At 37.1% G+C, this 15397-nt stretch overlaps 1 protein-coding gene across 2 annotated transcripts in view; it reads left to right on the forward strand.

Annotated features, from left to right (window-relative positions):
• The window catches only part of TRDMT1 (tRNA aspartic acid methyltransferase 1), a 30426-nt gene that overhangs the window by 6951 nt on the left and 8078 nt on the right, over nt 1-15397 (forward strand). For both annotated transcript variants that reach the window (XM_068673834.1, XM_068673836.1), the window contains exons 2-8: nt 1429-1538; nt 3957-4033; nt 5594-5665; nt 9406-9471; nt 10699-10768; nt 11680-11763; nt 12253-12635. In XM_068673834.1, coding sequence (XP_068529935.1) covers nt 1429-1538; nt 3957-4033; nt 5594-5665; nt 9406-9471; nt 10699-10768; nt 11680-11763; nt 12253-12635 — 862 coding nt within the window. The remainder of the gene's footprint in view (nt 1-1428; nt 1539-3956; nt 4034-5593; nt 5666-9405; nt 9472-10698; nt 10769-11679; nt 11764-12252; nt 12636-15397) is intronic.

A 15397-nucleotide genomic window follows, 5' to 3' on the forward strand; every position in this document is an offset into this window, starting at 1 on the left:
ATTTGCGCTCAAAGTGTCAACACAGAAACTGCAAACAATGATTCCCACGTGGACCCTTAGTGGGTGGCCACTGGTCGTTATTTTTCTTGTGCAAACTCTTATCCACCTTGCCATTTATTGCACCAAGTAAATACTGGACAGGTTGGACGATCTTTCTTAAGCTATCTGCAGCCTTTGCAGTACTCAGATTTCTCTTTCATCTTAGTTTTGCATGGGATGGCCTTGAAAACGTGAATGGTAAAAGATAGTTGGTGGGTGGTAACTGCATCGCTCAAATTTATATGGGCTGGAGACATTGTAGCTGGTTTTTCATCCTCTCAAACTGTAAATAATTAGCTGGCTAGCAGTAATTCGTAGGATGTCTCGTAAGGTCACTTGTTAATATGTCACTTGTGCATGTTGTGAGAGTACCTGCAGGCATATAGATGGCTGTTTGCCCCCTTCCTGTGGGCTTACAGAGCCCTCGTTAAACTTGCCCGTGTTTCAATGGGGGCTTTGTGATGGTGACCGTAACGTGGCTTTCCTGGTGGTTGGAGGGGTCTGGTCTGGTGCAGGAAGAGCATTCACAGTTCTCTGCCTGCAGTTTTCCCAGTGACCACAGCCTGTCTTTCTGACAAAAAGCCTCGGGGAAGGTATTGGAGTGCATAATAAACAGTGTGGCATGATGAGCAGCAGCTTAAACACTTCTTTTTCTGTGTTAAGTTTCTGTAGACCTGTTATTCTGTTCCTCTGTAAGCAGACCATTGATTATTTATATTACTCTTAGCTGTCAGTAGGTTTGTTATTGTCCTTTCCTCTTTTCCATTAATGGCTCTAAGTGCCCAGAAATACTTCCTTTGATAACAAGAGATTAGGAGCTGCTTAATGTTGTCCTTCAAAGCGTTTGCTATTTTGGGGACCTTGAACCCAACAGGGGCAGCAGTTGGGTTCGAGGCCCAAGGCTTTGTGGGGAATATAAGCACAAATACTTTTCAGGTACCTTCTTAAAGTTTTATTCCACCAGCATACATACCTCAGATGTATTTTAGAAGTATGCTGCTTCCCATGGTGAGCAGAGAACCAAAAAAATAACACACATGGCCAGAAAATTGCAGGCAGTGGCCGCAGGGCTCAGCCCATTGCCTTGGGCTGCATTTCTCCAGCAAAGGAACTTGGTCCTTCTGTAGATACAGAGGCTGTATCTACAAATAAAGAAGGGCACGGTTAGCTTCCCTTTTTGGATGTATAAAGGAGGGAAGTATTGCCCATATGATTAGTAACATGGTACATATTTCATATAAACTTTCAAAGGCAGCACAGCAGAGTTTGATCTTTGTCATTTCCCTTTTATTTTTGAGCACAGCTGTAATGCAACAGAACAAACGCATTTTCCAAGCATAATAAAGAGAAGCTACATTTTTCTTTGCTGTTCTTTCTTATTAATTTTAGAAAGCTGCATATCTGCAGAAGTTGTTGCTGCTGTTGATGTGAACACTCTTGCCAACGAAGTTTATAAGCACAACTTTCCCAGCACACCACTATGGGCAAAGACGATTGAGGTGAGTAATGAGTATCTTTTTTCTTCTAGTCTGGTATTTCTAGAATCAGATTGCCTTCTCTATCTGTAGTAGTAAGGAGGACAAACAAACAGACTTAATTTATGGTGTTCTGACTATAGCAGTTTTACAATAACTTTCATTTATTTTCTGTGTTTGCTCACTGAAGTATAGGAGTACTCACACTGCGATCTTTTCCTGAAAGCCTTGATTGCTGCATCAAGAAAGGTTATGTGAATGTCAAGAGGAATGCTTACCAGCTCGAAAGGAATGACAAAAATCACATTTTTAGATTAAAAAATATTTTCATGTTTTGAAAGAATTTAATTAAATCTGTTGGAGTCATGCCATTGTTTTGTAATTATAGTTGATCTGAGTAAAACACAGGAAAATATACTGGATGGGACAGTCTTGCTTTTATTTGTGTGGGCTCAAGAGATCATGTGTTTTAGGATTTCTGGCCCTTTTCCAAATTATTTGAAGAAGAAATAGGTACAGTTGGCTCATACTTGAATAATAGAGGAGCAGACTAGATATGTGGTTTTTCCTGCGTTCATATAGTACCGCATACTTATTTTTCTTTTACAGCTTTACAACATGACAGTAAAAGATACTAGATTTGTTTCAAGACATTTTAAGACTTAAATAGGTGGCTAAAGGTTAGCTGCTTATTCACCGCTCAGCAATAACAGAGTAGTGACAGTTTACAGTTTTAAACAGGAACAAAAGAGGAAAATGCCTACATCTCCCTATAATAGAGAAGAACAGTTTACAGTCAGTAAGACCTTCCTTAAATCTATTGGAAAAAATAGCAGATTTAGTCTGTGGCCAGTTACGTTACACTTTGCTGTATAGATATCCTTCAAAATATGTAGGCAGTAATTTCTTTGTCTCACTCAGAGTTACTTGATCTCATTAGCCTTCTCCTCTCGTCACCTTAATATGTTGACCTTCTAGTGTTAGAAGTCAGTGCAGAGGCACTTCTTGCTGTGTAACTAATTTGTGCCACAAACCTAATTTTTTCTTCTCTGAACAGAAATGTTTTTGCAGACTATTGTTTTCAAACATATAATGGCTTTGTGAGATTTTTACTCAGCAGAAAACTAGAATGAAGTAAACTTTACAAGATGCATTGGTAATGAGTTAAAACACATCTGTCTAAGGTTAACTGATAGATAAGCTATGACATGTACCATGTACAGCATTTTCTGTTTATTATTTATTGTGTGCAGAGTGAATTAGAAATCATGGATTATGATCTTAATGCTTATCATATCTCAGAAACTGCCACTAAGCAGACAATTTTTAATTGTTGTATGAAATACATATTTTTCCTTTAAAATACATAAATATGTATGTGTGTAGTTTTTTGCTCTCCAGCGGAAAGTAAGCTTTACTGTAAATTCAGATAAATCCCCTGCATTTACTACATACGTATTGCATTTTTGTAAAAATTATAGCATCCGTATGCTGAGTATACTCAGTATGTGTAACCTTTCACTATCATGAAAAGTCCTGTTTCCTCATACACGACCAAAGCCCATGGTTTTTCACAGTTCTGCTCTGTAAAGGCAGTTCACCAAAACCTTCACACCAAGACTGCAATACAATAAAAACAGTGTCTTCATTTATGCTGAAAGATAATTAGTTCATGTCAGTGTTCTTCTAGGGTGTTCTCTTATTTGAAAAGGAAGAAAAAAAACCAGCACATCTTTAATGTTGATGTATGTATATTTCTTCTGTAAGGTACTTCTTGGGTGTGTGGGTGCTTAATCTCTAACTACTCTGCTGTACATGAGGTAGAAATAGGCTGCAATTCTGAGGATAACTGCTTGGTTCTTGAGTCTGTACTGTATTGAAGGCACTCAGGCAAAGAGTGCCATTGCATCAATTCTTATGGTAACCTAGGGTCTATCATGTTATTTTTGGCTCATCTGTGTTTACATCATGTAGGTATTTCATCTTCTGAGAAATTCTGCTATTTATTTCATCTGTTTTGGATATGTCAAGACTTTTTTTTGATGTACAAAGATGTAATAATACTTTATTTGGAGGAGGGATGGGGAGAAATGACTTGTCAGTATTTTGATGTGATCAGCTGAAAGAACCATGAAATACTACTTCTCTTCTGAAAGAGTGATTAGATAAAAAAAATCAAGATTACATATAGATCCTGATATTATCAGTGTTTTGGTTCATTTTCAAAACAATCGATACATATTTGTTTTGTATGGTTTCCTAAGATAAAAAAGAATGAAGTTACTAGGTTAAAGGGGTGATTATGGAGGTTGTTTGTTTTTTTATTTTCTAACTAGAAACTGGGATATTAATGGGATAGTTTTATCTGAAGGATGACTTTGGAGTTTCATACAGTTTACAATATTCAAAAATCCTGTTTTGTTTGTTTGTTTTCTTATTCAGGGCATAACACTGAAAGAATTTGACAGATTATCTTTTGATATGATTTTGATGAGCCCTCCTTGTCAGCCATTTACAAGGTAGATACAGCACATTTTGGAGAAAAGTGAAGTTTTTATGATTTGTACTGTTAAGGGAGAAATGTTTTCAAGTGTTATGATGTTTGGTTCATCTGTGTAGCTTTATCTTCCAAAACGACTGTTTTGTGGCTCTATTCACCACGAGTTTTACTGAAGTGAAAGAAATGCAGCAATTTGAATCTTAATTATTGATCACACTTCTTTTAATGTATATTTTAATTCAGTTAAAATTAATTAATTTTTTTAAAGCACCTATTTTGCACACATTATGGTTTGTGTAACAGTGGAATTAAAGGATTCTGTGTTTTGGAGTGCTTTCTTTACCTTAATTATCAATCTAATATTTCGCTGGGGTAACTCCAGAAGGAGAATTGGAATTTCTCACTTTTGCCTGTGACTAAGAGTGGAATCTGTTCTTATTTGTACTTTGAAAATTGCACACGCACACAAACAGTTGATTCTGGGGATGTTTCTATTTTAGCCAACATTAGGAGTATCAGTGTCTGGATATACACGTAAGTTACATACACACACAAGATTTTGAAAACATATCTTAAAGGCTTTGAAAGGATTTTGTGTATGACCGAGAAATATCTGTGTTTAAGAACAGAACCTACTGGGAGTTTATTTATCCATTTGGTTTCAAATTCAGATAGGTTGACAGCAGTGATCGCTGGAGGAAAGATTCTCTTTACTATACTTATACAAAGTAGTAGCTTCATGAAGAGATCTGTTGATGGTGATGAAATCACTTGTGTAAGAAGGTTTAACTCAAATGAGTGCCCTAAGATTAAAAAGAATTCTCTCTAAAGCAGTGCCGACCTATACAAATGCATTTGTGCCAACATATGATGCATGGTGGGATAATTCCTTTGATTTTATATTATTTCTCTTTTATAATGTAATAAAAAGAGTAGTCTGTGTATGACTGACTATCTTAGAGACATGCTAAAGCTCTTCTACCAAGGTTTAAGTCTTTTTAAGAGCTAATACAAGCATAAGTTAGGGGAACCCTGGCCTGGAAGCCAGGGTATTATTATCATTATTGTAACCTACTTGAGCTGTCCAGTTTGAAGTTACAAAATTGGCTACAATGTTATTCAATTGGGATTGATTCTGCAAAATAGTGAGCACTGAGGCCTTCGTTTGTATGAATAATTTAATACATTCAATATAAAATAGCTGGCTATTCCCAGGAGCTTCAGGGTGTGTGTATGTTTTTTGGTTTGGTTTGTTTTTTGTTTTGCTTTTTTTTTTTCAGAAGGTTTTTGCTAGCTAAGGCCACAAAGCTAAATGCTTTGCAGACTGGGGAGTTGGTTTCAATACTGAATGCTTCGATTTTAATCTCTTGAGCTGATGGATTCCAGGTCAGACTGTCATTCCTTAGAGCATTTTGTAGGACACCGCCTCTGTGAGCAGGTCCTCATGTCTGGACCTGATGATTTTGCAGAATCTCTTTACAAAGCTGAAAGCCAAAACTCTAAGCCTTCTGTAGAAAAATGTAAGTCAGATGATGGTCTTCTGCAAGTAACCCACTGGTGTTTCTTTATTCTTTTGTAGAATTGGCCTACAAGGTGATATATCTGATCCGCGGACAAAGAGCTTTCTCTATATTCTTGATATTCTCCCAAGGTACAAGTTAACTTCCACCTTGACTCTTCAGCCTTTGTTACCAACTAGGTGTTTTATATTGTAGTCAGACAAGTAATCCATAATGTTTTGCAGGGATACTACAACTCTTTCATTGTATTACTCATTTGTTTTCACGTGATCATATGTAACTTATAAAATTCTTGTATTGTATTAATGTCATTATCATCACATAATTATTGTAGAGGCCCTTCCTTGTCTGGTTTTCTTTTTTGTTGTGTATCTGTTTAAACTGTGGCTATCGAACTTCTTCAGTTTATGATATAATGTTTATTTTCAGTTCAGCATCAACCTTGCACTGACTTTGTTTGAAAACAGGAACAGGTAGTATAATAGCTTGCTAATACACATAATGGAAACCTGAAAATTGTTTAAAACACCACATTAGAGAACTTTCATTCAACATTTAATTACCTTGTGAATAGGTAGCATTTGAAAGAGTTTGTTTAAAAATATGTTATTGGGTGCACAATACAATACATCCTCCTTTCCCATCCATTTTTTCTTAAAATGACTATTTTGTCTTCTTGGTGCTGCCTCTAGATATCTTGGGGCAGATTGTGTATTTGTTTGGTTTGTGGTAAATCACTTGTTTTGAGTTGTAATCCTAAAAGTTTCAAATAACATTGAAGTGTCTGAACAGTGCCCTTCTTTTGTGTGTGCATCTGTGCCGTTTTTGTCTGGTCAGACAGGACTGGTTCCTAATAAAAATGGATGAATAATGCAAATAGTTATGGCTTTAAGTTTTGAAACAGTAAATCCAAGCACAGCGTTTAGTGCTGACCTAAACTGTTCTTACCAAGAAGTGTTAAGATCAGCTCCAAGTGATGCTTGTAGTTCTTTTTGCAAAGAGATGCATAGCACTATAAGAAACCTTCATGGGGCTACAAACCAAGCAGTTGCAGTTGCTCAGGGAGATTTATTTTGCAGAAATCCCTGCTTTTGGAGTGTGATGTCCACTGGGCATCAACTTGAAAATTTGCATCAATGACAGTCCACCAATCCACCTGCTGTTCCTGGTAGTCATGCTTCTGCTGGAGACCAGGACAACTGTTCTCTCTGTGCACATTCCTTTGTGGGTTACTCTTACTTTCAGAATTGGTGAAGGAGGAGGGAGAAAGGTCTGTCTGTCTGTCTGTCTCTTCCTCCTCCGCTGCCCTGTATTCCTTTCTCCCAACCTGCTGTTAGTACGGGGAGAAGAATTTCTTCATTCTTCTTCCAGCAACAGCTTTGCAGCTGGCAATGTTAGTGAGACCCCCTCTTTGCCCTTGTCACCTGATAGAGAACGTAGACACAGAAGGGCTGAGAGGCTTGACTGGGGTCACCAAAGAAAACTGTGGCAGAGAATGCACAACAACCATTTGACTTGATTCCGTATCCCAGTAAGTTAGACAAATAATAGGAGACAAGCTAGATTATTGTTACTCTCCCATTTCTAGCACAAACAAAAAGAAAGGGGGGAAGGATATGTGGGTTTAAAAAAAATGTGAAAAATGTTTTGGCTTTTTTGAATAAGAAACTCAGCTCAGTCCTCCTCACAACTGACTTTTCAAAATGATAAATTAAAAACTGCAGGTAGTGGACTAAGTTAATCTGGACTAAGTGGACTAAGTATAATTTGTCAGAATAATAGTACCTTCCTTATCCATAAGAGAGTCCTGACCTCAGTATTTCTTTCCAGTAAACCGAGACACCGTTACGAGGAGGGCTGCTTTGGGGGCAGTGCTGTGCACTAACATGGAAATGTTTTTTCCTGGTTGCTGTGGGTTTAGCTGGATAAAGGGCAAAGGCTTTTCCTTCTCAAAAGCAAAGCTTTAGTCACTACAGGACATATGTTTTTCGTCATGACGATGCAAAGGAGCTGGGCTTGGCTGTGACACTTTATCTCGACATCCCACGAGACATCCTTATCTCCCTTGGGCAGGTTGTTTCTTGAGGCAATAGTTACTGTGAGCTGTCTGTAATATGTTCAAGATGGTGGCTTCTGCAGAGTTTCTTGGTTCCAGTAGATTTATGTTTTCATGAGATAGTGTTTGTGTATGTTTTGGAAATGACATATTTGCCAGACATTGAGTAGGGAGTATTTCAGCCCAAAAAAGGGAAGTTCTTAATATAGGAATTATCACTTTGCATTCTAAATTGGTACCGCATGCATTGAAATTGTGAAAATTGTAGAATAATTTCTCATTGCTTGGCTCTTCCTACCTTATGTTCCTCCTTTTAGAATGAAATGTAGCTAAAATGAGGCTGATAGATAGCCTGGAAAGGCAAATGTTAAAGGCACGGAAAGGAAAAGTCCAAGATTTGGAAAGGCCTGGGAAATCCTTAAAGCCCCAGCCACTGGACATGAAGTTTGGCCCAAGTGGTCCAGATGCTGTCTATTATGTTCAAGCCATAACCCAGGAAATCAAACTTCAAAGTTTGCTAATTTTACCGACACATTACTAATGTTAAAATGTGCCAAGTACTTAACACTTACTCTTTGTATAGTGATTATTTGCCTTGTGACATGTTGATCCGGTACGAGCTCTTGCGTTTCAAGCACTGCTCTGGATTTATTACTTTAAAAATAAGTTTCAGGGTGGGTGATGGTGATGTTGAGCATGGGTAAATGTACCAACAGATATTCTCCATTCTTTTAGAGGCAGGTTGGCTTCTTTTTCAGTTCAATACTATTTTTAGTATTTTCATATTTGACGTTCATTTTCAAATTTCTTGTGAAACACTTTAATTCTTCATTGAATTCCTGTAATTGATGTTAGTTAAGAACTAGCAAAACCAACTTCTGCTGTGATTTACATCAGTGCAAATCCAAAATCACTTGTTAAATGCGCATGGAGTGGCTGCCTGCTGGCATAAGTGTTCTATTCCTACGTGACACACACAGGGTCTCAGCGCAGCAGCCATATATATCTACACTAGCCTTACTAGAGTATTGTTACTAGAGTACTATATTAGTCAGTGGCAGGAGATGTTCTCAGACACTTGAAGCTGAATCATCTATGGTTTTAAATTGCTAGAATGGTTCCTGGCAGTTTTATGTTCCTTTCTCCAGAGATTTAATATGCTGTTTTTGGAATGAGCCTATTGCCAGACCTCTGCACTGATCTTGCTAAACCTCAGGCAGCTCCTTCCCCTTCCCCCCACATCAAAATGAAAAAGTGTAGAAAACTAAGAATATATGTAGTTTGAACTCTAAATATGTTGCATTTCTTAAAGCAGTTAAATGCATGCTGACTTTGATGTGTTATCACTAAAGCTGATGTGATATTTTAACACTGATTTGAGGTTTAAGTACTTTAACTAAAGAAAGTAAGATTTCTGTTCTATGGCTATGTAGTGGTATTTTTCCTCCTGACAGTTGTCTATTCTGTTATAAACTTAATCTTTAAATAGTAATAATATGATTTAGGAAATGAACAGTGGTTAACATTTTCACAAGTACATGCACGGGGTACAACTGGGTACAGCATTACATCTGAACAAAAGTCATTTTTTGTTTTTAAATTACCAACAGTCTACATTTCTAATTCAAACGGGCATTATTTGATCTAGGCAACCTTGAAAGTTGAGGTTTATTTTTTTTCAGAATTTAAACTTTGATAATTAACATGACATGGGAATGTTTTGATCTTTCTTGTAGCTGAACAAATCTGTAGATAAATATAATGTAGTTTACTTCTTGTAACTCTGAACTGCTGGTCTGTACTTTTATCTTCTAGGCTTCAGAAGCTTCCAAAATACATACTTTTAGAAAATGTTAAAGGATTTGAATCCTCTTCTGCGAGGTAAAGTCTAATATATGCATGGCTTAGTTTTTAATAAAGGTTGTCTTCTTTAGAAGAAGGCAGGATTTTTAGTTCCTAGAATTTAAGTGAAGAAAAGAGTGAGAAGGCACAGTTAGCAGCTATAGGTTAAAAATACAGTTTTAATCTAGGAATTAAAGTCTTAGGATGTGAAAGGACCTTCTTAAATAACTATTTATTTCTTTAAGTAGATAAAGTATGTTAGAACTTGAACAAATTCACTCTGTGTTGGATGGGGTCCTTGGCAACCTGATCTAGTAGGTGGCATCCCTGCCCATAGCTGGGGGGTTGGAACTAGGTGATATTTAAGGTCCCTTCCAACCTAAGTTGTTCTATGATTCATTGTTTCATTACTTTTCTTTGATGATCCTACACCCTTCAGAAAATGTTGACATTAATTTTCAAAGAAAAATAACAATATGGGTAGCACTCAGGGGTTTGGGTTTTTTTTCTGTGACAGAAGATCCTGGTATCCTGTGTTGAGGTCACAACCAAATGTAGTTGCTTTCTTTGGTACCTTTGTAAGGTACTAAAGAAAGACCACACCAGCCCGGATCCTTGCTTTGTCTTGGGATGCAGCATCATATACAGTGCCAGATGCAGGTCACAGCTCATGATTTATGCTTAGCCTGGTACCACCTGCATGGAACAGGTGTCCTATTCCAAGAAGGTGTCCTTTTCAGCAATTTTCTCATGTTTATAGAGCACAGTCCAACCTTGCTTTTATTGTTAAAGCCATTCATTTTTCAATTAGCCCTTTTATTAGGCTTAGCTGATGCTATATGCATGACAGAGAGAAACAGTGAGCTATTGTAGTGGGTTTAATCTCCTGTTTAATAATTCACAAAAAAAGAAAATGTCTTGCCCTCTAATTGCTTTGCTTGCTGGCACACTCATCTAGAGACGTACACTTCTTGAAATGGGATATTTTTGAAAGGGTATTTGTACTGAAGTAGATGTGAGATATCTGTGAATGTGGTAGTAGTTATTTTTGGCTACAGTAATGCTGAACTTTAAATGTTGTCTTCTGAAGTTCAGAAATGGATTACTTCCTATCTGTAATACTTTGATTCTTTCACTGAATGTGATGAAAGTCTTGGTACCTAAGGTATTGTATGTAATGCGTTTTTACATAGGATAAAAAAGGTCTTAAAGGGTGAATAAGAGCCTGTGAGGGGCATAATTGCTTTTCAATTCTTCTCACTTTAGAAATGAACTTTTGCGAACACTAGAAACATGTGGATTTAAGTATCAAGAATTTCTCTTGTCTCCAACCTGTGTGAGTAGTAATTTTACTCTAAGAATAACTGTTCAAACTATACTGAGTCCAATAACATTTGGAAATTATCTATTTTATTAGAAAAGAGAGTGATGCCCAGAACTGAAGATACTCTTTTGAATGAGAGCCATCACACGGGACTTCTGATTTCTCATCCACACATTGGCACGATCATACTGCTATTATTGTTGAGATCCTAGTCCTGTATTTCTTTGCTAACAGTTGGTGGTTTTTTTAAGTAGCTATGAATTTAAACCATGACTAAGAAGGTAGTTTTCCCTGCAGGAGCCTCATTTCTTCAGAAGTGCTGATGCATGTGATTTTCCCAGCACAGAAAATGTGACTCTGTCATTTGTGGGAGGAGGACCTCTGTTTGCACGTTTCCCTGGCAACTGAAAGAGTTGAGAGAGATCTCAGATTGTGCAAGACTAAATGGAATCAATAAAGTGCTGTATATATTCGACAGAAGATGGTAGAGAGTAGCTTGAAAACCAGTTGTACATTTGTTTCGTTGTTAGATGTCTTTTAACTGCTTGTTCAAAAAAGCAGAGAAATATTTTTGCTTTTTAAAAAACACATACATATATATATATATATATACATATATATAGGCAGTACCTATGCCAAGAAATGTTGCAAGTCATTTTTCTTCTCACCTCCCATAAAAATTTGTTTATATTCCTATCCATTTACAGGGAAAAAAAAGTCTCTCAAAATCATAAGAAAAAAAATAATTGCCTGCTTGTTTCCCTGAGATTAGTTAAGCATGGGAGTTATGTTCATGGTTCATCATAAGTGTTTTGGTAGTATCAACAAATGCTGACATCTCCAAAGTGACAAAATGTATTAGGGTGGCATAGTTATATTATTATAAATGCTAGTACATAACCTTTATAACATTTTGCTTGCAGCTTGGCATTCCCAATTCTAGGCTGCGGTATTTTCTAATTGCAAAGCTTCAGCAAGAGCCATTTTTCTTTCATGCTCCTGGTCAGGTGAGTCTAATTTCTCTTATTTAAATTTGCCTTGTTTAATGAAGATTGAGATTTAAATTTTCAGTTTCATGGTATGTGGGGATAGAAAGAGAAGGGATATCATCAGAAAAGTTAAATTCTGATTTTAACTCTGATTTTAAAGCCTGGGTGCTGTGTCTTCTAAGGACTGAGTTGTATGCCAGTAGTTTAGATGGCTTTAAGCAGTTGAGGGACTGATGGTGGGCTAGAAAAAAAAAAAAAAGTGTTCTGCTACTTTTTTCATATCCTAGGAAACGTCTTTTGTAAGGGCAATTATTGCAGTCATTCCTGTCATCAGTGCTGTTAGGTCAGCCAGTCTTGATGCTAACATATCTTTTTTAATCTTTATAAAAATAACGCCAGGTGGTTACTTGCATCTGAGCATCTCTGAAGGAATTCTTACCGTAGTTTCTGCTGTCAAGTTGTTTATCAAATGCACTTCCTTAATCTTTCTCACAATTTATTTCTTAGATACTGACAAGATTCCCAGATCTAGAAGACAAGATTCAGTGTCTAGAAGAGTTATGCAAGGACAAAGCTGTTGATAAAGTGTGTGAATCTAGTTCTTTGCCTTCTGGAGAGAAGAGTCTGGATCCAAATGTTGGTCCTCACTGCAGCAGCAAGAAGAGTTTACCAAAAGGGGCCTTTCTTTTTAAGCTTGAAACAGCAGAAGAAATTGCAAGGAAACATAATCAGAACAATGATTCCTCTATTCAAATGCTAAAAGATTTCCTGGAAGAGGAAAATGAAGAAATGAGTCGGTATTTCTTAGCACCCAAATTCTTGGTGCGCTACGCTTTCTTGTTAGACATTGTTAAACCCACTTGCCGGAGATCCACCTGCTTTACAAAAGGGTGAGTTGCAAAGAAGATATTACTGAGTCATGTCATGAAACTGTAAGTGTATTTTTGCTTGTGTACTTGAAAAGAAAGGAGTTATTTCATCAAAAACCCTGGAAAAAAAAAAAATCTCCTTACATAGAATGCTTCCTGATCCAGTGGAATGCCAGCATGAGAATCTGTCTGGCAGAACACCATGTGCCCACTCAAAAAAGGCATTCACAACAGACACTGCCATTTGTTGTTGACCTTCACAGAAGCTTAATTACCCCTGCGGAAATATAGTTCCAGTGGACGGGTATAGTACTGATTCATTAATGAATTTCTTTATATTGCTCACTGAAGTTACAGAGTGGCATGCATGACAGATCCATTCTTCATTAAAACTGCCTCCACTGTACATTTTATTGATTTCTTGGATTTTTCAGCTGTGTAGTCAGAATAGCTGTGGATCGGCCATATGTCATATAACCAGTTAGCTTGCCGCATTACAAATCTTATTTGAGGGAACAGAACATCAGTGCTTTTCTGTCTAGTGGTTTTCTGATTTGTGCTTTGGAATTTTAAGTTTGACTACCAGAGGTTGTTGAACATTTGGAAATCCCACAGACAACCTGTCAGGAGGTTTTCCAGTGAATGCATTTTTATGGAAAGTGTCAGTTAGAGCCTGGAAGTGTGTCTTTGAATTCTCAAGATGTTTCAACAAAATGACTTTTGGTTAATGAGTTAAAGCTAATTGTAACAGTGGCTTTTTATTAGTAATAGGAATTAGAATGTCAGTTTGACATAATTCCTACAGATTTTGTGATTTCAACTTTTTGACGTGAAATTCTCTCTTCTCAGCTTTTTAAAAAAATTGTGCAACAGGAAAGTCCTTCCTCCATCCCTCATTGATAGATGCACTTTCTGCCTTCAGTGTTTGAGTTTTGGGGGAGTCAGCCCCTTGTGGGATCTGTTTCAGCCAGTAGTCTGATTGGAGCAGTCAAAAACCTAATGCCAGAATGATCTTTTACGTATCTCTTACATGTACATTCACATTAAATAAAGAATAAGAATAAATTGGCCATCTGTGGCTTCACTAGAATATACTATGGCAGTTTGTGGTCACGTTTATCAATTTCACACCACAGGAGCCTTCTGAATAGTTAAAATGAAGTCTACATGTATATATAGTGGCAGGAAATCTGACATTGAATGTGACTATTGCCCTTCTGCTGATTTGGAAGGAGTCATGCTGGATAGTTGTGGTAGTTCTTGGCTCAGAATGTAAGAATCTGATTTAGTGTCTGTCTTTGTTCTTTTTGGAACAAAGAATTGGAGAAGGAAAATTCTCCAGTATGGTCCTCCATGTGGTCATATTATTTACGGCTCAGCACTAAGAAGATTATAATTCCAGTTTAGGCTTCATCCAGGTCTCTTTCTGAGGCCAAGAGTAAGTTGCTGCTGTAGGCAATCCAGGAGTTCTCTGAAGCATCAGATTTAGAAAAGACTTTGAATGGAGCAAAACAGTGCTGAGTAGTTCAGAGAATCACTTTTCTGTGGTACCTGTCCAGTGTCTTTCTTACCCGTCATACTGATCACCAAATTTGAGGCTGGGGAAAAAAACAAAACCAAACCAAAACAAAAAATTTCCCCCAGTTATGATCAGTCCTCAGTTTTCTCCAGCAAGGTTCATGTGGTGAGGATAATCCAGATATGCCTCCTCCAGTCATTGCTGTTTCAGGAACCTCAAACACTAATATTATATCAGTGTTTTTGCCTTTCTCCCTTTGTCATACCACTCTGTCTTCTGAGGATCAAAAGGCTTTGGTGGGGTACAGGGCAAAGTGTAACTGTGATGTCTGAGAGATAGAGCAGAACCTTCTGACCTTAGACTCCTAGCTAATTTGAAAACAATTGCTGAGTTCCCTGAGAGTACAAATGCCATTGTTTCTCTGGGGAGCATGTTTGTAGTGACTGAAGTTCTGAGAGAGGAAATTGGCCATTTTGAAGGACAGAGTAGATGAAAACTATTTCTTTAGTTATGATTACCCTGAACCTACTTGTAAGTTCTTGCTCTACTGACAAGAGATACCTTCTAAAATAGAGTAATGTTAGTTACAGAAACTCTCTCTAGCATTGTGGAATTCACCTTTTTATTACCCAAGATATAGGACACAGTATACCTAGAAATAATATATTAAGTATGTAAAATGAAGTTTTTTTAAAAGCTTGCGGAAATAAAGCTGGGGGGTGGGGAAACAGTCTTGAGTCAGGTGAAAATTAAGACTGCAATTTCTCAAGCCATTTGCTTCAATCATTTTAAGCGGTAATGAAATGTCCAAAAATCAATGCATCGTTTTTTATTGTGCTAAAACTTCCCATCTTTAATTATGTTCTGAGTCTAAGGTAGGAATGCAAATTTTTCTGTAGTCAGCAGCTGCAATAACAATTAATAACAATCCAGCTGACATTTGCCATCTGGCCACATTTTTTTTTTTTAAAGGCACCACCCCAGAACAAAACCAACCTCCCATACTATTCGTTTATAAAAAGGGGTATGGTGATCTTCATTTTTAAATATGTCACATTATCTTGCTACATCAACCAGATTTTTTTATTTATTTTTTGGTGCGTTCTTTACTGCAGTGACAGTTACTTTGACTGGAGTATTTTATATAACATGAATCTTGTTAAAATTATTTTTCCTCCAATAAAACTCTAATTACTACTTTGAAATTTATCCTCATCTATTTATTATGGCTCAGATATGCTCATCTGAAATAAGATCAGGTGCT

This window comes from Anas acuta, chromosome 2 (assembly GCF_963932015.1).
Source record: "Anas acuta chromosome 2, bAnaAcu1.1, whole genome shotgun sequence".
NCBI lineage: Eukaryota > Metazoa > Chordata > Aves > Anseriformes > Anatidae > Anas > Anas acuta.